Genomic DNA, 26,405 nt, shown 5'->3' with positions numbered 1-26,405 from the left:
CGCGAGCCCATTGAGTGTGGTTCCGGTGGGGTCGATCACCAGTGAGTGCGTGCCTTTACGCCGCTATTTTAAACTTACTCGCGTGCTTACCGAACGCGTTACGCGCCAAAAATTATTCTTTATTTAAATTTTCGGGAACAGACAAAAAAGTTTGTTTATTTTTTTATTGTGAAAGTGATAATGGACGAAAGATGAAAGAAAAATTAGCAGAAAAACAACGATATCTAGTGGTAATTAAGTAAACAAAACCTGCGTTCAGAAATAATTAGAGCATTTTGTGAAATGTTGTGAAGTTTAGGATACGTTACGACAATGAAGAATATTAACAGTAACTGTTTTGTGCGAGTTTTTCTATTTTTTATGAGTGCAATTAGTGTTGGTAAGTGTTTTTTTTTTTTAATTTATTCATATGACTTGAAATTACCGTTCGCAGTTTTCGTTGTGGAGAATTATCTATATAGATTTGAGTTTAAATTTAAATATGCTTTTTTATTCATTTTTAAATTCAAATAAATTGCAAAAAAAATGCTACGCGTTTAATTGTACTTTTTACTTGTAATGGTACGTTTTGATTTTATTTGTAATATTTTTTTGCCTTTATTAACATCTAAAACGAATGTTATATGCCAAAGGCGCTTCATAAAATTTGATGTGTTGTGGCATGAAAAATCACGCATATAGAAATATAACATTTTTAAAGCCCTCATAAGAATACAAAATTTTTAAATTTGCAATATGAAATGCAACTAATAATAATTAATCTATACCAGAAACAGTTCGTATAAATAAATACAATTTCTCTAAATAAATAATAAGTGAACAGGCAAGACATTTCAGTTTCAAAACAAGACTAATTTCTCAACAATACTAAACAGCTTCCTTCTTGTAAATTTATCTCCATTCTAAATTGCGAAAATTCATTGTAATTCGTTTAAAATCGTCTAAAATATGCAATTACTACGCTGTATGGTCAAGCGGGGCGAATACGGTCAGCTATTGTTTAGAATTAGATACAATCACAAATAAATCAGTTCTGATAATACTTTATACAATTCACTGTTATATTTGATGGGAAATTCGTATCTGTGAAATTTTTAATCTGTATAATGTTCCTTTTTTTAAATATAAATTTATAAGGATGTAAAATTGTTGGGAGCTGGTTATAAATAATTCAACAATTACATTGTAGGTACATAACCAAGTTTATTTAAATATCTGTTATTATATATTATATAATTAAGCATTTACATACGTTAATGAATATTTCCAATGAATTTATTGACGAAAATTTTATTTAATTTATTATGCAGTAGAATATATTTTACATAACGGAATAGATATATTAATACCACTCAATAAACTAAGTCTAAGTCATGCGATACAAAAATCTTCATTTAGCTTATTATCTTTATATTTACACTTCCATATTATTGCCACACCACATCCAAGTATATTTAAAAACTTTACCATTTGTTGTGGAATGGGGGTAATTCCGTTTCACGCAATCACAGTCTAACAAACTTGTGTTTCGCCTAATGAACTCAAATACGTGTGTAGTCAAAATTTCTGGATGATGGCATTGGAGGAATGTTTAAAATTTTACGAATAACACAGATTTATTAAAGTACGCAAATAATATGGCAATACTAAATGTATCTATTTCACGCAACGTCATTTTCTTACACATTATATGTGGTTTATTAATTTTTGTAGACTTCATGGCAGTATACAAGACAATTAAGGTGGTAGGTACTATGTTATAAAATAGTTAATACCTAACAGATTGACTAACTAGCTCTCTTAAATCGAGTTTAAGTATACGTAAACGCGGAAGGCATATGCATGCTTCTACAAGTTTTTCTGTAGAACTTTAATCGGATCTATATCTCACTTCGCAAGTTTTTCTCAAGACTTTCATCGGATGAGAGCTGCAGTGAAAATCTTTTTACATCATCGAAGATTCAGGTTTAAAGCACTTTCCCTAACCCATGTGCGGTACGCTAGTAAATTAGGTACACCAAGTATTTGTGTTCTTACTCGTTGATTGATTGATTTTGAATGTAGATAGCTAGATCTCTAGTTCCTGAAGACTTGTACTAATACTTAGATATTTTTTTTGAAGAACTTAAATTACGTAAAGAAAGAAAGAAAAAAGGAACAATTCTATGTCTTTTTTATTTATTTTTTAATATACTTTAATATGAAGAGAAGTTAAGAATACCGGACCGGAAAAACGGACTAAAGATACCCAAGAAATATGGTAATTTCGATCGATCGACGATAGAAAAAACCTTTCCACGTGATAGGAGGGAATAGTAGGAGATTTTTGTAAAAAATAAAAGAAATTAATTACGTAATTATAATTAATTTGTAACCGTATCACCATAGTATACCTCCCAGGGAACATTTTCACCTGCCAACTATGGAATCGGGTTTATTAAGGCACTTTGGGCTGATTAGAAATACTAAATACATTTGATTTATAGTGAATCTCCTTTTCGTTGAAGAATGAGTTAATAGTAATTTCAAGCGGAATTGCGGTTATTGACTCGTGCTCTCCCTTACGGCAGTGGTGCGGAACCATTTGTAAAGTTTTACCTGCATAATACCTATAATATCATATACTAAATAAATGTTTTAAAATTTATAGCGCGCTCTTTGATTTTCTCTTTTTATCGTATGTAAACTATATTTCCCGTTTTATTTACTAATTCGTTTATTTGATAAATGAGATTTCAGCTGTTTATGCCTCATGGGATACATTTCCGAACATCAATAAGTGACCAATATTTGTTGTTTTTACACATAAAGACCCGGAAGTCAAAAGAGTAGGCTTTTCATATATCGAATTATTTTTTTAGAATGATGCTCTCGCAAATAACATCATTTATTCACACACGTACATACGCACAAAAATGTTGCACACGCAGACAGCCTGACAGTTGTATAAGCATTCTATGTATAATTTAGTTTGTGAATTATCACTGATTTTTCTTTAATTCACCTGTAACAAACAATCCTATCCAAAACATTAACGAATAAATTAAGTTTAACAAAAATTTAAATAAATCAGAAATAGTTATTTTAGAAATCCTTGATACGAAATGAATATTATGGTGCAAAATTCCACAGTCGGTAGATTTCACTAAATCCGGCTTCGACTTTTATTTCAGTCAAACTTTGTTACTGTTGGTTCTGTTGTGTTTGAGATACTATTCAATTCATAAATCCACTTATGAAACTCAAATATTGATCGTCTATTCAAAAACATAGAGGTATTAGAAATTAAAAACTTTTTTGATTTATTAATTTTATTATTAACCTGACGTTTCGAAGACTTTACAGCGAGCGTGGTCACGGGTTAATAATATAATGAATAAATCGCGTTTCAAATCCGTTAAAAAGTTTTCAATTTCTAAATGTATAATACTCGCGTAAAATCAAACACGAGAAAATACTAAAACAAAGGTACCTTAAAAATATTGTATTTTTCGTTATAAAAAAAAATATTGTATATTTTCATTAAAATACGTGGTAAAAGATCAAGTCATGTGTTACCATATATCATAGCTTTGGGTTAGTTTAAATACTATACTCTTATCTTTCTCTGCCTACTATTACAGTATTTTTTTGATATCTTCAAAGCACAAACAATATATGACATTATAATACGTAATCTATAAAAATAGAGTTTTATTGTTTTCATATAACATATTATTAATATAGATTCAGAAATCAAAATACTTCACAACGGTTTTAAAACGCGATAAAATCATAATATATCCTACAGGCACCAAGCGAACGGCGTGATAGCGAAGCGATACGTGAGATTTCATAGTGTTTATTAGAAATAACAGTATCCAGTTTCATAAATTATATGATTTCAGCGAACCAAATATAGATCCTGTCTAGTATATTATGAATGACATATACCATTTTGCAGTTTTGGAGTTATTGACAAATACCTTTTTATTGTATAAATATGCTTTTTAATAGATAATTTTCAATATAAGGCGTTTGTTTTGTAATCGCTTAAAACTTAATATAAATTTTATGGATAGTATGACATACATTATGTTTATTTGTATAAAAATAATTCATGAAATACTAAAAGTTATTTATCAGCGTTTCATTAAATGGATAATGAAATTAAGTTAAAAAATAATTCTTCACAAAAGTAACTATCAATTTATATGAGACACTACACAAAATGTCGTTCGGGAATAACAAACTAAAATAAAGTTTTTTGGCAATAAAATAAAAAAAAAACATATTTTGAAAAAAAAAAGTTACAACTTGACCTCTATATTTTGTTACTAGGTGTGATATATTTTCTAAAAAAAAAATACTGCCCGAAAATAAATTAAAGTCAAGCGACATATACCACAGACAAAATATCATGGTGCCACATGCCACAGTCAATAAAGGTTACTTTGAAAAAAAAAAAACACAGTTGATAGCACGATCCGCCCGTGGGAATCTCAAGACGATGGTTCAATAGATCAAGGATGAGAGTAAAAGTCAAGGCTTGAACGGTACACTAGCGTAATCGCGTGTAATACTCAACTATTTAATTGTGTAAGCTTGTTTATGTGAATTGTTTAGTTGGTAAACGGTTTATGTTGTGCGTGGAAATGTTTTAATATCTAACGTTGCTTGTAATTAATGCGGTTTCCGACAGATTTCATAGTAAGGAGTGAAATTATTTGATCGTTTGTGTTATTATAGAAGTTTTTTATTATATTGGAAATAGTTCAGTGTGTGGATGAGCCTATAAGTTTCTTATTTATATATGTATTACATTAACACACTGGGGTTCATACCATCCATCCAATCACATACAAATTTGATATGGGACAAAGCAAATTTATCATTATCATAATATATATTTAGTTCGTTATATGCTCCACATTCAGACTACATATATAATTCGATTGTGACGTGTTTTCACATAGGCAACACCTGAATGTAATAACACAATTCAAAACAAATTCAGATACTTTATTTGTTAAACATATGCCATTGATAGGATCCTATTGGTAGGATCTTACTGGAAATAAGGTCTAGGTTACGAATACAACTTCCAAATACTCTTATTTAACAAATAAAGCATCTGAATATGTTATGAAATATTTTACATGGCTATAGATTCGTATCGAAATAATAAATCAATTCATATACCATCTGTTGTGAACTCGATGTGTGAAGAGTTATTGTTTGGAATATTTTACAGCAGATATGTTTGATAGAGGCTTTTCAATTTTGTAGTTTGTTGCGTGTAAAACACATGCTACCTTTTAGTTAACTGATGTTCTTAAAATCGAAGGAGGTCCAATTAGACAGTGTTTTTATATTATTTCTCGATAAATCCGTAGTCTGGGCTATAGGTTAGGTATGGATATTTTTATAATGTAGTAAAGAATGCTAATGAAGATTATGAAGTCTTATTTATGAAGTCTTATCGTATGAATCACCGAATTCTATATGTGTGCATAACTACCGATCGACTGCTCTAAATAGGATGATTCTTTTTTGTGGTTGTTATTGTTATAACTTGGTTTGCATATAAGAAAATCTGTTTTATTATCTCACTTTTTGAATAGTGAGTTAATGTGAAAGCATGAATTTCAGTTATTTACCCAGCAGTTGACATTCAACATAGAATAATAATAACCAAAAAGAAAAAAAAAACATGGCGTCATCCATTCCATGCGACGAAATCATCCATTTTATTATACAACGATTGTTTCATTTCATTTATTGAGAACTGCAGAAGTGTTCTCGAAATTCGAAATAGCGTATGAAATGAGTTGATCGATTGACAATAACAGAAAGTAATATTGAATATTATAGCAGCTTTTCTGCTTCAGGTAATTCAGAAGTATTGGAATGTTGGAATGTCGTACTATTAAGATACCTGTAACTACCCACTTATATTATAAAGATGTTTATTACATAATATGCTTACTTTGACTATAGATACTTTATACGTAGAGAAAGTTAAGGGATAGTGATCTAAACATGCACCTTCACACAGTATAATGTTTAAAACGTCCATTTTGTGTTATTTATAACTATCCAATAAATAACTAGCTTTTCGCCCCCGGCTTCATCCGCGTATTAAAAGGAGAAATAAAAACAGTCGCGGATTTTTCGATATAAAAACTGTTCTGTGTCCGTTTTTATGTAAATCGATTCTCTGGTTTATGTGTGAAGAAGAGACAGATTGACAGTCAGACAGGCAAAGCAACTTTCACATTTATAATATGGGAAGTGGTTTAAAGCTGGTTCGCATTATTTTTTTATGGATACAAATATATTAAGGAAATTCTAAATTCATCATCTAAAAATTTAGGTAATTTCTTCTCTACAATATTAGCAGCTAACAGAGATTCGCCATTTAGCAAGTCAGCTAAGTAAAATATAATTTATATTAACACCAGCGAATCCTGATTGCGTTTCAAAAGCGACAATTAAAAGCGCAATCTCAGTATTAAAAATCTCAAACCAGTTATAAGTTCCATTACCCTCTGTAATAAATGTCATAATATTTTCATAAAAGACATTATATTAACACAATGCACCCTTATAACAATAAATCCTAATCTTACATTAAGGGACCGTGCAATTTAGTGATGACAGAAAAATTATATTGGGGAGACTCCCAATTTGTTCGTTCTTTTGATAGAGGGAGAAAAGATTGCATTTTATATAAAACATCGCATTTATTTATTAAGAAACTCTTAAGAAATTGGTTGCTGTTTTGTATGTGCGTCTGATAATATTCGAATATAAGATTATTTGATAATTTTACGACTTGAGTATGTTTTTGAATGCGCCTCAGATGCGTGGACGAAAAAAAATGTTTAAATAAAGCTGGAAATTTTGAAAAAATATAAAGAATAGGTAGAAAGAATTGATCATAAGATGCAATTTGAACTCACGTCGTCGCCTTACCGTGGCGACTTTTTGCACCGCTAGGCTGCACATGGTTCCTAACCTAAGCAGTCGACTTTCTTCAACTCTTTCGTTTTAACATGTATAAAGGGCATCCCACTTTCCCCATGGTACGGTAAAGGACGTGGGTTCGTATTCCACCACATAATCGATTTGTCTCTATTCTTTATATTTTTTAAATATACATGTTATATTAATAAAAAATTCTATCAAGTTCTGTTTTCTTATATAAGATATTTTATACTTCATTTATAGACTCGTGTTTGCTATTCGCACGAATATGTATGGAGCAATGTGGAATTATCTGTGAATTGAAAGTTATAATGATAGTTACATGCAGAAATGAACGAAACAGATGAATAAAAATAAAGATACTTTTATAAACATGTCGTTGTAACGAAATATCGTAAATATGAGTGCAGCTGGCTATATCCCTAAACGATCTTACAAGATTGCGAAATCCCAATAACGTTTGAGGCTTGGCAACACATCCGAGTTTTAGATAAGGACATAGTGTATCGCTTGCTTTAGCACCTGCTTTTCATATTCAGTATAGTAACTGCACATATGCAGTTTTATGTGAATTTTCTAAGGTAATTTTGGGATGAATATTTTATAATAAAGTCATTTGATTCAAATGAACATATTTTAATATTTTCTTATTGATTAATTTGCTGTGTTATGTGTTAATTACGATTAAATGGTAGCTTTTACTTTTCACACTTTTACCAAGTAGGTTTGTGATGTTATTGAACAATTAATGAGAATTGTATATTAACAGAATCAGTAGGTACTAATCATGGTTAATACGAAAACCCAAAGCCATAAATCAACCAACCTTACACAAAACTAGCCGTACCCCTTTGTTCGCACGTGGTACACATATAGACCGTCTATCAGTCTAGCACTGTCTGTCATGTACATATTGAACAGTAAAGTATTTTCGAAATCCGTCCAGTCGTTCTGAGTGTAGAATAAAGTATAATAGTTTAAAAAAACTAAAAAACACGCTTTAACAAAAATCATATTTTGCATATTGAAAACTGGAATAATTTTATCAAATTAGTGTATTGTCATCGGTCCTCAATAAATCTACAAAGTTTGAACGAAATCTGGCCGTTTAAAGTGGGTCCAAATCGCGCCCAAAGAAGTCGGGTACAAACAAACATACAAGTGAAGCTAATAAAAAGCGTGTAAAAACAAACAAACTCATCAGCTGTATATTATTTGAATAGATATATCTATGCAGTAATAAAACACAATATATAAATAAAATATATGGGAGCCTTCTTTATTTCTAACTCTGTTCATTACACATTATCTACTTCCACCTCAATTTTTAACGATCTCATCTTGATTCCAACCTCATCAAAGGACGATGCTTGACCCGCTTAGCTTGATTTATTATCTTAGCGAGCGTAGCACGTACTTCGGGCGTTAATAAAGACGTATGATATAGAATGTTACGTTTAAAAGTGCTTCTAATGAGTTATTATATATTATATGAGTGTAAGGAAGATTGGGGGGTTTAAAATATTTTCAAAATTTTAAGTATAATTTTTTTTTTTTAATTAAGTAGACATAATTTTGAAGCAGCTGTCAGAAAATGCATTCGAACATGGTAATTTATATTATACTAGACGCTCGTCCCGGCTCCACTCGAATATCAAGATTCCTGTTTTATCCCAAAGAAGCATTTAATCGGGATAAAAAGTATCCTATCACCCAAGTCACAATCCGTTCTGTAGTTTCAGCGTGATTGACGGACAAACATCCAAACAAACAAATTTTAACATTTATAATATTAGTGTGATTATCATTTTGTGTCTTGGCAAACAAAGAGTGTTTTATGCAAGTCTCGTAAGGAATTTGAGAATATAATTTTATCAACGCATACATTTGTAAAAAAGCAGTAGTGGCTCAGTGGTGAGAGCCTCGGACTTCAAAATCGATAACTCGGGGTTCGAGTCCAGGCGAGCGTGCAGGAAATAAATTGATTTTTCAATTTATCTGTACATGTGGATAACATCACCACTGCTTAAAACGTTGAAGGAAAACATCGTGAGAAAATCGGCATGTCCAAGAATCAAAAGTTCGACGACATGTGACATCTGCCAACCCGCACTTGGCCAGCGTGGTGGATTATGGCCTGAACCCTCATAGGAGGCCTGTGTCCCAGCAGTGGGAACATATATAGGCTGATGACGAACTTGTAAAGTTTATTTTTTCAATGAGTAAATTTGTATGTGTAAAACAATGTTTGCTTAACATCCATTTTCGGAGGCAAATAATTGATAATGAGCTCTCCACAATTGTCGACTTTCCCAATATAAATACCTTTAAAAATCGATAAAGGTAAATAAATAAAAGGAAGTCAATATTTAGGCCCAAGCATCGTCATACTGATATGACGCATTTGTATAAGATAGTTTTACAAATACATTACAAGAAATACCCTTATCTATTTTCGATAAACGGTGAGGGGTCTTAAAAAGCCATTATCTGCTTTGCCCTGAGGCTTGCCTAAATGACGTAATTCGCATAGAAAAAAATGATGACAAATCGTCACTTATATTATAACTTTTACAAATAAACTTCTTTGTTATTACGTTAATGTTTTGTTTCATTCTTTTGTATGTGTGTGACAAAGACAAAACAATTGAGTCTTTTACAGCATGTTTTATTATTATGGCCCTAAATTTATGTAGGTTTGATATTTATTCTTAAATATGAGATGCAAATTTTGAATACTTAAACAAGTTAAATTTATGTAAATTTTAAATGACTGGATCTAATGTCTAAAGATGTACTATTTAAAAACACGTGCAAATGTTAAAAGTGAAAATATTTATTACACGCGGACGAAGTCGCGGGCAAAAGCCAGTGTATATTTATAAAATTTTAAGCGACAAGACGATTGCTCTTAATTTTAATGGAATAGCCATTTAGCTCTGTTTTGTTTCTTCCTGAATTGCTTTAAATCTTTACTGCTATCTACTTCTTTTTATATATATTTTTTTATATTTAAAAATAATTATCTAAAATTAATACATTATTCTATTTTTCTATTAAGTATAAATAAAATGCAATAACTGTCACCATAATAAATAACTATAAAATTTAACCATCGACGCTTGACTGCTTAATTTATATCCCTCCGAAGCATATCCTTTGGACATTTTTTGTCAAACTTCATGCCTTTAAAGAACAGTCCTTTTTAGTCGCTACCGGCTAAGCAAATGTTTATTCAGTCCCAACAAGATTACTAAGATGTCGCAGGTAAATACTTTATTCGGTCCATTTTTAAAACGTCCAGGTTCACCTTCTGTTATATAGCCATACAGAAGACGTTTAAAATAATAGAAAAGTATACCAGAATAGGTGTTAAATCGTAAGATTTTTATAAACATTTGTCGGAATAATGGAAACAGCAGTTTTTTTAAAGGGAATTTTCATTCAGACGCTTGATTTTCATTACAATAATTACTCAAACGATTGTTAATTAGAACAGTTATGTGTGAATGACATTTTAACTAGATACAGACAATAGACTATTGTCAAATAAACATACTTCTAAATTATCTACAACACACGACGTCAGTTCGTGCATCATTGCGCCCGCGCCGACAAACGGAAATCGATACTTTTAGCGAGGTTAGAAAAAAATGGGTGTTACCACAGTTGTAAGGTGATGATAGAAATACTTTAAAGGAAGTTTTAAAGGCATGTTTGTACATTTCAATTTACTAGACAACGGTTAAGAAGAAATCAAATAGAAGTAATTTTGTATATTGTGATATTTCTATAAAGGTATATAAAAAAAATATCATTATATATATCGCACTAATATTGTAAACGTGAAAGTTTGTATGGATGTTTGTCGGATGGATTTGATCAAATGGGTATGAGCTGACTTGGGTGATAAGATACTTTTTATCTCGATTAAATGCTCACTTGGGAATCTAATAAAATAGGAATCTTGATATCGGGGAGGATACGAGCGTTTAGTATCTAATAATTTGATCTCAGCGAAATAATCTCTGTAAATCTTACATTAGTGATGCATCTGATACTATATTCTTTAACAAGCATTTATTGATATGTCTATGTTTCATTCGCTTTAATTGTCGATTAACGTTAGAATCTAATTTAAAAATAAACCCGTAAATTATGCCGCGACAGTCGGCTGTCCGCAGTGAACCTAAATGAAAAAGACAATTAGAAACTCCTAAAACAGTATACAAAAGGTTTCGTTAGAAATTAATTTAAATGAGCATCCATTTTACCAAATTTGTCAAAAAAATAATAACATTTCATATTTCTCCCACCACTATGGCTCATTTATATTTTTATTTAACAAGTTTAATTTAGAAAATAGGTTATATGTCTATTTGAATGTTTGAAGTAATTATATCTTAATAATATGTGAACGTTTACGGTACTCGTAACATTATAACATAGGTATTATGTGAGTTGAATTTTAGCCCATTTTTAGAAAAATGCTAACTATTTATTCAAATAATTTATTCCACAACAAAGCACTCAACTAACGTTAATACTATACGTGAAAGCTGATATATTGATTGCGGATCTAGAATATTACATAAAAATAAAAACTAGCAGTGAAAAAATTGTTTCAAATCCGCGTTCTAGTCAAACTTTCATAACAATCAATAATTCAATAAACTATAAGCCAGGCTTTAAAATGTCTATTTTTTCCGCTCATATCGCATTCCTCTTTGATCCGGAATAGTTTATCAAAGGTATATCATGGCCTATAATTTGTAGTGCCCTGTAATTATTCAAGGCGTTCGCCGAAGGGTCTGGGGTGTGCGCAAACAATTATCGTCCGCCCCCACATATTCCCACGGGATGGTAATGTGAGGCACGTATGAGTGTTTCACGCCTAGCATTTAGCGCCTCGAGTGAACGATGATCTGTGATTTGAACGATATGTTTGGAATGAAAAAGAATTCCATTTTTAAAAGGAGATGGTAAAATTGAATAAGGATTCAACATTACGTTATGATAGTATTATCATTCTATTAGTCTATTAGTCTTTTTACATATAAAAATCAATTGCTGTTCGTTAAACTCGCTAAAACTCAAGAATGACTCATATAATCATGGTTAATTCTATACAAAATGGAGGCGGGCGAAGCCGCGGGCGGGAAGCTAGTTATTAAATTACCTTATTTATCATGTTTAAATATTTTTGATATAATAATACTATTAAGATCGGAGCAATGTTTTTCTGTGTATTTGATTGCACGAAATGATTGCGCTGTAGATATTTTTAAATAGAATAATTTTTGTTCTAAGCACACATTTTTACACCTACACAATAATATTATTATGTAAGCATAGTAATTGAGTATTGATTGGTCTTACAAAATATGAATGCAATATACTCTTTTTTACCTTTAGAGGTTTAGTACCAAAACATAATACGACCGTTTCAAACCTAGGATATTATTTCGCGGTCACTATAATGCTATCATCCTTTCACCGTTCCGTTCTGTATCCATTGCCGCTTTACTTATACTGGATTGTTTCGTCTTCATGTCTGGCAAGTAATGTTTCTTGAGAACACGCGGAGGGTCGTTCGGTGTCGTCTTACATAACGCAGTAGAAGGTTTTGTTTGCTCAGAGCGTGGGAAACGCCGACCTGCATGGGCGTGACATCGAGTGCTTTTTGTTGTGATTTTTTTTATTCTATCGGTAATAGATGCACTCCGTGATCATGACAATGCGATATTTGAAGTTTTCGTACAAGTTCTTGTAGGTACTTTATGTTTTTGTTTGAATTCCTTGAAACTGTGTTGATAAATGTGAAGGATGTTTGTTCATTGTGGACCGCGGTCCGCTTCGGAACCGGCTTCGCCTGTAGTACATGTATAGCGAATAACCTATTTTTGTGTCTACTCAGGAACTACGTTGATATCCGACGGTGAAGGATTTTTGAAATCGGTTTAGTATTTTCTGAGATCAGCGCGTTCAAAAAAACTCTTCAGCTTTGTACTATTAGTATAGATATTATATTTATAAATAGCACCTTCATGTAGCTACGCTTTATAATTGCCTCTTGTCAGCTATGAAAACAAATTATGAGTTTTTAAATGCAGTGAGTATTATGTATTTAACTGTGCGTTATACGTTATCGATTTTTAATACTTGTTTGACTCCGTGGCTTCATTCGTATGGTACCCAGGATATCCCGTCAGCTGTTTTTGCGTGGATGGATCTTTGCAAACTTAAAACCTTTATAATATTACTGAGATGTGGGTATTTCTTGTCAATACCAAATCCATTGCTCGTTTATTATACAGGATGGAATTTTGTAAAACCGCCTAAAGGGAAATTACTCCTAAAGCTATAGATGGAAAATATTCTATGATTTCAGAAGAAAATAAAAAAAAATCATTTACCACACCCGGGAATCTAACGGAAATCTGTTAAAATTATAAGCTGTATATATAAATGATAATCTGCATCTATACTAATCGAATTACATCACACACATCATAGTACCAACAGCAAAAACATATCATTAGCTTTTTGTGAAACTTTTTGTTTGACGGTACCGCATAAAGCCTATAATTTGTGACCACGTCTCAGAGTTCCTCAGGCTTACTGTACTTATATAGTTATTTTCCCCGGGGCTGTGTTGGAATAATTTCCGAGGGCGGGACAAATGCAGTTCTTCAGTCCCCTTCAAGTAAAACGAAACGCCTTGATGTTTGCTTTCCACTAGACTTCAGGACTTCAGCGTGACATCGAGGAATTCCAATTGTGACTTTGAGATCTGACATTTTAACAAGAAATAGGTATCTAGTGTTTAGATATTCAGATGGGTGTGCATTCGTATTTGATTTTGGATTCAGTCTTCATTTATTGTTCTTATGAATATAATAAGTTTTGGTTATATTCGAATGTGACTATAAAACTTTTAGTTGTTGATATTGCTTAAAATGTTCATTTCAAATTGAATTTGGTTACATCATATACAGAAGAATTAGTTTGAGTAATTGTTTACTAATTAGAAAGTATGCTGGGTACTTTATTATTTACTCAAACTCAAATATTTATTTATTTTATTAGACTCCTAGAAGCACGTCTGAATCGCCAGAATATAATTTTACCATTTACCACCGGTTCAGAATGCAGCATCTACTAAGAAGAGCCGACTAAAAACTCTGTAGGTACCTAGTTTAGGCTAGGCTCTTTTAAAATCATTTTTATACTACACACTATAATACTACAATAATCAATAAACTCCAACCAGTTGTTCTTGAGATAAGCTCAGTCAAGCAAATAAACAAACACTTCCACTTAATGTAAGTATGGATTCCTATGCCTAGCGTAGCGTGTGTTCAAAACAACAAACTTATGAAATTTAGTTAGTTTTTATGGCTGTTTGAGGCTTAGCTGGATCCTGTTACACTTTTTTACTATATAGCGTCGCATGACAGCTGCGTCACCTGATGGCAGGCGTCACACGACACGTAATTGTGTAATATAACAATCGACTGGTGACATTTTTATTAGATTGGATGGGTGATGTAAGATATAGATTTTATGCTATTTCCGTATTTTGAATGAAACAATACTGTATGTAGTTAATAGTTTGTTGTAGTATTAATGATATTAGATTAAAGGGAACTTAAACGAAATGAATACTAAATATTTTATATTAATATTATTTATCAAACAAATGAAGCCTGTAAAACATAAAGTATTTCTACCTATAAAGTTTTCAACACAACCAATTTTGTGGAACGTTTATTGTTTTTTTTACAATGAATCAAGGCGTTAAATTCAGCACTATGTCAATGTTTAACTTAATTTCACTCGCGTGGCCGCTATAGCCGCTGTGCTTGCTCTGTACCAAATTTTATGCAGATCCGATCAACAGTTTTTGCGCCAAAGACAAGCGTATAAATACATTTTTATCATCTGTGTCATTAATATAAGTATAATATTATTACACTAATATTATAAATAGAAATCTTTTGTATGTTTGTCACGTTTTCACGGAAAAACTGCTGGTCCGATTTAAAAAATCACTATTGGAAAGCTGCAATTTCACTGAGTGCTGGCTATATATGTACCACGGGAAAAGTCGGGGCGAACAGCTCAATCGTTGCTTACAATTTAACATTGTATAGAAATTTGTGTACAGGTATAGAGATGTGGGAAGTATAACAGCTGTCACATCTGTGTGGAATGTGTTATTTAACTATTAATTGATGCATGAATGATGATAATATGTAGTTGTATTGAAATTGTTTATAACACCAGGCTCTATAGCTATTTTATGCTACGCTTCGATAATGGTTATTGGTTTTGAATTATTGAATACTAGCTGCGCCCCGCGGTTTCACCCGCGTAATACCGTATCCCGTAGGAATATCGGGATAAAAAGTTGCCTATGTGTTATTCCAGTTGTCCAGCTATCTACGTAAAAAAATTCGTTGCAATCGATTTAGTCGTTTTTGCGTGAAAGAGCAACAAACACACACACATCCTCACAACCACAAACTTTGTCCCGGCTCCGCCTGGGTGGACCCCGGGTAAAAACAAATGATAAAAAGCTGATTTTAACCGGTGGTAAACGTCATAAATGTGTTATGACGATGCAAAAGTGCTTCTTTAAGAAGACTAATTGAATAAATAGGTGTTTGAGTTTGAGTTTTTGTTAGCATTTGTCACTCATAGATAATATAACCTATGATACTCATAGATAGTCTATTGCTAAAATAATCTTAATTAGTTCATTAGACCTTACATTATAACGTCTTCGTCCGAGTAATCGAAGTAAAGTACTAAAAAACGCAAAACGAAGTAAAGTTCCGGGGCTTGTAACCACATGTTTTATATTCCTGTTGGATTTTCGGGGTAAAACATGTTGTCCTTTCTCTCTCGTGTCTCAAACTATGTTTGTACTAAATTTCATTCAAATCGGTTCAGTGATTTATGCGTGAAGAAGGGATTGACAGACGGAGTTACTTTAGCTTATCCAATGTGATTAAGAGAAAAAGGGTGTTTATAAGTTATTAACCGATGAGGATATGGCATTTTTTCTAATTTCTTGAAGTAAACATTATACTGCAATGCTACGAAATTAGTTTAAAATATATTAAATTAGTACGTCTGTAAATACATATAAACTTTTATAAAAAAAATCAATTTCATAGAACATTTGTCACTCTAAACTTAATAATACTGCGTTATTAAAATTGCTTTTGGATTACTGTGTAGGCCAAAAATAGCCCCCTATTGCTACATTAAACCATCGAACCTATGTCTCGTTTCTTCGAAATGAAGATAACTGTCAAAATGACAGTCATATTAATAGCATTTACATGTATGACAATATAATTTATAGGTTATGTTAGGTCAGTTTCTTACCCGAGGGGGTCGCGGATGAGCTATAACCAGCTCCCTTGGCCCCTTCTCTTAAGCGGCTCGACAGAACACAGTGGGGGTTTTGGTCGGCAAGAATCCGACATAACCCACGGCTCCTCCCCCGGTGGCCGTGGGTATCTATGCAAGAGTCAATCACTATAAAAAAAAAATTAAAATATCTAGATCAGTTATTTACAGTGTTCGCCATAATGGATATTTACAACCAAAATGAACCAAAAAAAGAATTATATAAATATTGTAAAGTTATCTACTTATTACATTATTCCTAATACCTATTTATTTTATGAAACTGCCTTGAATTCGTTCATCCATGTCACATAATGTGCATGAAATGATTGAAACGTCATCTACAATATAAATATACACAATCATCGACTTATTGTATCGATCGAAGTACGCAAGACACTATCTTAAATAAATTACATTCTCTTTTTGAGTTGAGGGAGAATTATTGAGGAATTTATTTCGTATTTCATATTTTGATATGAATGATGGATTAGGATTCATTATTAACAGAAAACAATTGCTAAATTGTAACTACTATTGCATAAATAAAACACTTAAATTAAATTATAATTTATGCTTTGTATTGTTACCTTGATGGAACTGCATTTAATAGGTTAAAACTTTAAATTAAATTACTATTTTTTTTTAATAAAAAGCTCAATTTTTCTAACGTATTGTGAAATTTGTTGAAAATTCCACATCATCCACCAAATAGAGACGTCTTGAATGCGTATAAATAGATCAGATGGAATTAAATATACTTTTACATATAATTCGCGAAACTGATATCTTAAATACCTCGCTACTGCTCGCACACATTCCAAGAAGTGTTCGAAGTTGTTTGATAAGTGAGAGCTGACGCTATCATATTTCAATCTCCGTTTGCTAACGTATAAGATTTTATTCAATAGCTAATGTTACTAGCAACTTTACAACCACCTTCAATTGGTATATTTGTTTTCGCAAAACATAATGTTAGGTGCTCTTTTTTTGCTGTTAAATAATAAATATTACAAAAGGTAACATTAATTGTGCGATGTTCGGAAGTCAGAAGCTTCGATTAAAATAATACTCAATGGATTCAATGTGCAACACAATTTAACTTTATTATAAATTTTCATCAAAGTGTTATAGCAACTAGAATCACAATCGCCTATTTAAATGTCACCAAAATATGTTCGAATGGCGGCGAACATTCATTGCAAAGAACACGTTATTTCGGGGCAAAAATTTTCAGTCTATTGTAGCGCTGAGAAAACTCAGCCTAATCGTAGTATCAGTACGCGTAGGCAGAGTCTTATTTCGGTTAATTTTTGAGTCTAGTTGTCTATTGTAGTTAGGTAAAATTATGTTAAATACCCACCAATTTTGTTGAGCCTATTGGAATTCTAGCTTATAGTATAAAGTTTTATCTTAATCTTATTTGTGTATGTGTTTGTATTAACATATTTATACAAGAAGAAGATTTTACTATATTGAAAATATACCAGGAGATAATCAACGCTTCATGATGTAGAGTGTATGAAAAATAAAACATCAATACTCCACATAATATTTTCTATAGCAGTCATTATTCACGCCTACTCCATTCTTTTATAAAATACTTCACCAAAATATTTATAAGAGAACCCTCGACACCGGTCATCTTATTTCGAGATCATAATAACAATGAGTAGGGCCTTTCATCTTTATTCCGCCCTCGTACATGATTTTGAAAGGCTATAATATAAATACAAGTTGTTGTGCCCGGTGCTGTTCGAGGTACAGCGTTTTTCAAATATGAAATGCTTTTTTGTTATTTTTCTTGATGGTTTCCGAAGAGGTACTTACAATATTTATATAAGGAAAAAAAAGAAAAAAAGAAGGCGTTTGATGTCATACTATGTTGTCCATGTATTATATATTAATATTTTGGTTCTGTTACATGACGCCATTGTCCTTTATGTCGTGTCATTATCATCATCATCATCATCAGTCCATATGTGCTGGGACATATGCCTCCTATGAGGGTTTAGGTTCTAATCCGCCACGCTGGCCAAGTGCGGGTAGGCAAGTTTCATATATCGTCGAACTTCCCATTCATGCCGGTTTCCTCACAATGTTCTCCTGCACCGTTTCGAGCAGTGGTAATTTTATCGACATGTGCAGATAAATTGAAAAATCAATTTATTTCCTTATTTTTCCCGTGGTCCTCACCACTGAGCCACAACTGCTTCAATTCATTATTTCATGTCTGCACTATTACTATAACGCGTCTACTTTCTATAACTCTGAAAAAGAAACGTAAAAGCATGAAACCATCAGAAATCATACTTATTTTATATCCAGCTGAGGAATTACCTTATTCTTTATTTACAAGAACCTTATCGTACCAATCATAACTGCTTCTAAACATGGTACCGGTGACCTAACTTGCATTGGATTCTGAGAAGTCTGAGCTAGTTACTGAAAGCTATGCATTTGATAGCTTTTCAAATTGTTTGGGCGTTAGCTCATTTGAAAATGCAAGGCATTGGCCCGTAATAAATTCTGCTTATTTATCAAGAAAGTCATATCGCCAAGGAAAAACCGTTCCAACATTTTGTAAGATATCATTGGTTTTTAAGTTTGATACTGGGGAAATAGTATCTTTCTATAGTAGGAAACTAAACCGTTCACAATTGTTTAGACATTTTTAAACCCTATTTTTAAAGAGAATAGAAGATGCACAATTAGTTTTGTGTGAGTAATTTGTCAATGATCAATCATACTTTTAGCGTAGGTTTTTGCCCAAGCAGGGGCTCAACTTTTCACAAGTTTTGTTATTCAAAGTTTAAGACGCTCAATTTGAATAACTTAGTATGCTGCGAGGTTCTTAGTTACTTTATCGTGGCTCAAACTAAAATTATTTTTTCAGAAACTAATAAAAAAACTAAAAAGCGGACGTCTCGTAGTAGAAAGTATTTAAGCATTTTTAAAATTTTAGGAAACATATTGCATTTTAATTTTACACTTTATTTTACACCATAACCTTAAAACAGTCTTATAATTTTTAGCTTAGCTTTATGTTAAACACAAATCACGCGCAAAATCGAATGCCTGCATAGAATTTGATTTCGAATACATTTTTCGATGCATTTTTAAAATGGAAACAAAAGAGATGGTAGCGAAGGAAACTGGAGTACAGAATGTATAGTTTCCGAGCTGAAATTGATTGCCCGCTGGGCGCCATTAAAAATACATTACGATAGGAACCGCTATGCACTGTTTTATGACTAAGGTGGGTTTGATCTTTTATGGATATCGATAAATATTTGGTATTTCTTAGCGTTTCATTAAGGAATTTTGTTTGGGTTTTCTATCTCTGATGTCTTTGACGGTGTCCGGTTGTGAACGATTTTATTTAAGGAATTTCTTTTATTTGGTGATTTTAAGAAAGTAATCCTTGATCGTCTGACATTTCTATTTCATTTACCAACAAATTAAAGTAATCTGAGAAATTAGCTAAAATATAAAGTTAAAAGAGTACATTTCTGGGAATGTAAAAAAAAATAACTGTTACTTTATTTGTAACTATCTATAAATTTAAAAAACTATATTAAAACCTTACATAGTCAGAATGATATCAAGCAATCGATGAATTCATTTTTTCGTAACATGCCATTTTAAACTTAATTTACAGGGTGGGTCTACTGCAATCCCCATTGGACAAATTATTTTTTACTACAGATAATATATCCGAACGAAATTATATGCATTATGCCAAAATATCGATAGGCCATCAATGGAAGGGAGCAAAAAACACACAGGGGCTTTGTTTGTAATAAAATTTAAATATTTCATATGATAGGAAACCAATAATTGACAACGGTAGCCCAAAAGATATTGTTTTGGAGCAAACTTATGAATAAAACATGTTTTTATAACTGTGTTTGCGTCCAGTGATGCATATTTTTAACGTTATTTTCGATTATATTTGAATATAATATTTGTATACTTTTAGAATTCCGTAAGTATTTAAAATTTACTGAACGTGCGACTTTAAGTAGTTGATCAATGCGAAACCAGTTTATGACAATGATGAGTAAATTCATTATTTCTCTTTTTTTTGGTCGACAAAACGATGAATATACCTAGCATATATTTACGATATATCGAGCAGTTTCTTTTTGTTACTGAATCATTACGTCTGCACAGTCAAGAGGTGTCCTCTGAAAATCAGTGCAGTAATACATTTTAATCTTAGAATGGTTGCTGCTTCGCTGACGGGGATTCCTTTTTGCCACTATTACTGTTTTGTAGATGTATATTATAGTTTAAGTGGTGACAAATAGTATTTCTATTTCTATTTCCATTATTTTGAATTCTGTTAATATTTTATTAGTCCATTGAAAAGTAACATTTGGGGTTGCGTTTTTTAGAGAAAGAATAATAGAAAAAGCACGCTTAAAAAGTCTAAATGCTAAAAAAAAATATAGTTATCCCCTATTTTCAAGATGGCGGCCGTGGGACAAGGGTGGCGACCCCACAAACTTGGTTTTAGCTTTACACTGACCCCATCTACACATCAAAAAAACAAAATTGCGTCCTCTAAAAAACGCAAGGTTAGGCCTAAAAAATGTAACATTTCAATGGACTATATGGTTTCTGACAATATCCAGCGAATAGCGATTGGTGGGTATTATGATTACCTACTTTCCGATGTTTAAATCCAAAAAGAAAGTGATACAAATTGTTTGATAACCGCAATATATGGATTAAATTAACGAATTTAATATCATCGGTATCCAGAAGTTACGTATTTAGATATTATTGGAATTCAGTGCACATTGTATGGAATTTGCTGCAACACTGGAGAACATTTACATTGTTTCATTACATTATATATACGTAACTTCGTGTATAATATACTATGCAATATTGCTTCCAGAATGTTTTTAATGTAAATGTATCTTTTTTATATATAACTCCCGTGTCACAATGTTTGTTACCGTATTACTCAGAAACGGCGGGAGCGATTCTCATGAAATATTGTGTGCATATCGGGTATGTCTAAGATACGACCAACATGTAATTTTCATACTAGGAGGAGTCTAATAAAATAAATAAATCCTTGAGTTTGAGTGAATAATAAATTACCCAGCATACTTTCTAATTAGTAAACAATTACTCAAACTAATTCTTCTGTATATGATGTAACCAAAGACAATTTGAAATGAACATTTTGTGCAATATAAATGTATAGAGTAAGCCCGCGAACGACGTTTGCTGGGTAAACTAGTTTAAAATAAAAGTCGAATGTAATTGCTTTATAGAAAGATGAATACTAACTTACGGCTTATCTTCAGTAATTAATTGTTATTACAATTCAAACAAAGTTCGCTTTCAAGCCGTGGTGGCTTTACGAGATTGCAATTTAATTTACTTCTCTAAATAGAAGTATTTAAGTCTTCGGTTCATTTTATTCATAACGGAACCCACAAGATACTTTCCATTCGTCTTTTACGTTTCACCTTACTGTATTTTCATGAATTATTAAAATATTCTAGATTGACCCATAAATGTTTCATATTTTGTTATCTAAGGGAGCACCATTGACATGTTATTGTAATGCAATGATGTATAGAAATTATTTTAAGAATATGTAAGTGGAATATGAGGATATAATCGTGTTATGTGCTTCCTTTACAATGGAAATGTTTATTCTGTGTTGAATCTATTTACATTTTTTGTAACTTTTGAAATCGTATTCATGTATGAAAATTTGTACCTAATTTTTATTCGTTGTTTGTTGTGAGTCTTTTTTTTTCGTTTTCATGTTTTCTCCTTTAAATTCGACCTATTTCAAACGGACGAATTTAATTCAAACTTTGCATACTTACCAAGAATCGCTGACATAATCATAATATCATGAGTTTATCTTTCTATCCTTTTGAGAATGGCCAAGATTAAATAATTTCCTTTTGTATTTTTGTAAAAGTAATTGAGAGGTTTTTTGAATCTATATTTATAATTTCCTATTACAACTATGTTACATTTCTCGTATACCTTCATTATATATTTATAAACAGTAGCAACGAATCTATTTTAAAAAGTTGCAACTCTTCAGAAGGATAATCCCTAAGTTCCTTTGTAGAGGGTTGCAATAAAACTGTCAAAGTGTGTCACTCTCAAATCCATTAATAAAGGGCGTAAATGAATAGCTAAGTACTTGAGTAGCAATTGTCCTTATCTACAACAATGAAACGAAACGGAATGTTACCCTAATCGAGCGTCGAATGAAACGTAACCCCTCAAATCTGTGTGCGCTTGTGTAACGTTACTCAGGTCTGAAATGGTGGTGTATTGTATCCGTGGAGAAGTAAGTTGAATGTGAATGGGATGGACGGATTGTCGAATTAAATAATTGTTGTGTCAGTATTTAGATATCTATGGTCAGTAGTAGCAAATAATATGAGGCACAAAGTGTTGTTTGTTGTTACAACAGATGATTGAAGATTGTTTTTTCACAGTAATGTACCCCACATTACCACGTCCAAGTTTCCTACCAATTTGTCACAGTTTTAATTTTAGAAACGTGTACAATAAGCAGCCCAAAAGAAAAAAAGTATATATTCTATTCATAACAAAATTCGCTATTCTGCTGCATTATCTATCGAGAGTACCTAAAGGACAATTCGAGAGACGGAGACGGCCACTACAGTAAATGGGTCAGGAAATATTATCTCACGTACGCTAAGGACGGCAATAACTCACTACAAAATCTACAGTCGTGGTCCAGTTAAACACAACAAATCAATGAACAATAGCGAGACCGCAGTAGGTAATATGAGGTAACACACGGGTTGATTCCCACGAGGCCCATTATCACACAAAGAGTGCACGCGGTGCCTAAAATTGGAACTTTATGTTTACAAATTGCGTGATAAGTCGCTTCACACGGATGGATTTTCGATTTATTGACAATTCAAACGAATTGAGTTGCAACCTTTCCCGATTTTAATATATTTTTTTATTAAGAGGAAATTACGACGTTACAGAGCAACATAAGCAAACTGTCCGAGTCAGCTCGGACTAAACCAAGAAAGGCGGATATTGTTGTATTAAAGAGCAAGTGGCTCGGCGGGAGGCAAATGCACGATTATGGATATTATGCAAAAAGTTTTGAGTTGAACCTATTGTAAAATACTATGTGTTATATGTTTTATATGTTATCAAAAAAAGTCCAATAAACGAAGAGCTTCTTAAGGCTACTTAATATTAATAATTATTTAAAATTAATAAATATTTAATTGTTTAATACTTAAAATTAATAATAATTTAAAATTAATAAATATTTAATAGTTTAATACTTAACATTAATAATTATTTAATAGGTAATTTTTTATTTGGGAATTTCTTCGTCCTATAAACATTTTTAAACTAATAGCTTCGTGGGTTTTCAATCAAAGAATGTGATTCTTTTTGTGTTTGAAAGGAAATTGTTGTCATTTTAGAAAAGGGAGAAGGAAGGAGAAGGAAGGAGGATCTATCCCCAGGGATGTCCATGACCGTTTTTGTAGCAAAGAATTGTTGTTGTAATCGAAGTAAGTCTGCAATAAGTGAAAACCGTTTTTAATTCGAATTATATAATAATAATTGTTATTAATTAGCACATTTTAACACTCCGTCCGCGGTGCGTGAAATTTCTAGACACTTATTATACATTTTACAAACCGTAATCGCTCGCACAGGGTCGCATTGGAAACTTCTTATTAATGTCGAACAAGTTTTCAAAATTAATACAATTCTCGTATAGACAACAGTGTGAACACTAAAGTAGATAGCAAAGTATCTTAAAATCAATAGATTTTAGGGCTTATGAGACTTTAGTCTATCACATTTTTGTCAAACTTTGAATTGCTAAGATAATTCACAAGCGAAAACAAATGAAATTAAAAATATCTAGCCTAAATATTTATGGTATTGCTTTTCTTATAATTCAATCTAATATATAAAATTCTCGTGTCACAGTTTTCGTTGCCATACTCCTCCGAAACGGCTTGACCGATGCTTATGAAATTTTGTGTGCATATCGGGTATGTTTGAGAATCGGCTAACATCTATTTTTCATACGTCTAAATGATCAGAGTAAGGCAGAACAGCGTTTGCCGGGTGCAGCTAGTAAATAATATATTTTCGCTTGTTCAAATAATTGACTAGGCAGTAAAAGACAATGACATAATAATAATTTTGATAGCCTGAAATATTCACGTTTGGGAATTATTCTCGTGGGCTTCACTATCGCACAATGGATAGTTTGCCGTATCTATAATTCATATTGTATTTACGAACAAACATAAATGGCTTTATAATTGTTTCACATAGGATTCAAAGACAGTTTTATCGTTAACTAGCTTCGCCCCGCGGTTTCACCCGCGTAAGTCCGTCCGTAGGAATATCGGGATAAAAATTTGCCTATATGTTATTCCAGTTGTCCAGCTGTCTACGTACCAAATTTTTATTGCAATCGGTTGAGTAGTTTTTGCGTGAAAGAGCAACAAACGCATACACATCCTTACAAACTTTCACATTTATAATATTAGTAGGAAGTAGGAAGTAGGATAGTAGGATTTTATGTCAATTAAAGGCATCTTGGACGTTAGACACATTCAAGGATATTGTTAACTTTGACCGTGTCTTTGACTGCTTTTTAATTAGTTTCGTCTACATTCGCTTCTGGGATATTCTAACGCTGCTAAATGTAAGGACGCTATTAGATCTCATGCTGTCTTTGTCGCTTTGAAGTTGTTTGTCGAGATAGAACTATTATGTTTAACCATTACATATAATTACATTATAGTCTACCCACAGACATTGGATACAATCATTATCTATATATAAATGTCTCATAATACTTAATGAAATACAATTTTTCAGATAAACGTAGTTTTCTTGGTATTACGAAAAAAATGTTATTATAAATGTTAATTTCACGGATCTTATAACTTTCCAAATTTCCAAACACTAATATTCTATGCTTTTGAATATTTTATTATCCATAATTTGCTTGAAATACTACGAAAATTACTATGAACTATTGTTTGTGACATTGGTTTCATACCGCGGCTTCGCTCGAGTAGTTCTTTTAAATTAACGATGCTCCAGTCTACAGTCTATATTAACAATTTCAGATTTAAATAACTTCCTATCCACTTATCCTATTCTATCTATTTGTTCCTAAATCTATTCCTGTCCTATTTGGAATCATGATAGTAGTATTTAATTCTCGAATCCTATCCTGTACTCTACATAACTTAAATGTTAAAGCGAAATACTAAACTATTTGCCTGCAGTCCAAACGTCTTTGTCCTATGATTGATGGGCCCTTATTGTGGAGTGTGCTTTGAAAAATGAACGCCAGGATTGTGCTCACTTGATTGCAGTCTGTCATTTGGGTCAGACGTTTTTTGCCCTGGCAGTTTAATACAACACGCCGTGTAATTGAAAGGGTTTAATGGTGGTATTGTTTGTTCTGGGTTAATTTGGTCTGTTACGTATGTGCTATTTGCTATTTGATGTTGATTTTTGTTTGTTGTAGTGGCTGTAGTTATTGTAATAATAACATTTCTTTCCATGTCAGAAATATAAGTCAGGATTTTAATTATATAACTTCTACGTTTCGTTTCTATGTTCTTGTGAAACATTTGTATAGGTAGTATTTATATTATTTATATGTATAATATAGTAGTAGTAGATACATCAATTAAAAGAAGGATATTCAGCTATGTTACATTCAACATTAGATCTCATATAATTTTATCCTTAAAATGTAACACGTATATAATGCCTATATGAAACGAGGCGAAGAATATAGATAGTAGGCAACAATTATATAGAATGTATAATGTGAATCCGACTGATGTGGGTATGTTCCAGACTATTTTATCCGCACCTAACACGGATGTGGCCAAGATGCTCTATATACCTAGTCTTGCCATAAATATTGTAATAAAGAAAAAAGAAAATTGTTAACTGCAAATAACATTTATTAC

At 32.0% G+C, this 26,405-nt stretch overlaps 1 protein-coding gene across 2 annotated transcripts in view; it reads left to right on the top strand.

The window, feature by feature from the left end:
• The window catches only part of LOC119838756 (hemicentin-2), a 95,751-nt gene continuing 69,346 nt past the window's right edge, over positions 1–26,405 (top strand). For both annotated transcript variants that reach the window (XM_038364857.1, XM_038364856.1), the window contains exon 1: positions 1–379. In XM_038364857.1, the coding sequence (XP_038220785.1) occupies positions 313–379 (67 nt within the window). In that variant the 5' untranslated portion in view covers positions 1–312. The remainder of the gene's footprint in view (positions 380–26,405) is intronic.

This window comes from Zerene cesonia, unplaced genomic scaffold (assembly GCF_012273895.1).
Source record: "Zerene cesonia ecotype Mississippi unplaced genomic scaffold, Zerene_cesonia_1.1 Zces_u004, whole genome shotgun sequence".
Lineage (NCBI taxonomy): Eukaryota > Metazoa > Arthropoda > Insecta > Lepidoptera > Pieridae > Zerene > Zerene cesonia.
The sequence above is the reverse complement of the archived record's forward strand: the minus strand, read 5'-3'. Positions and strand labels throughout refer to the sequence as shown.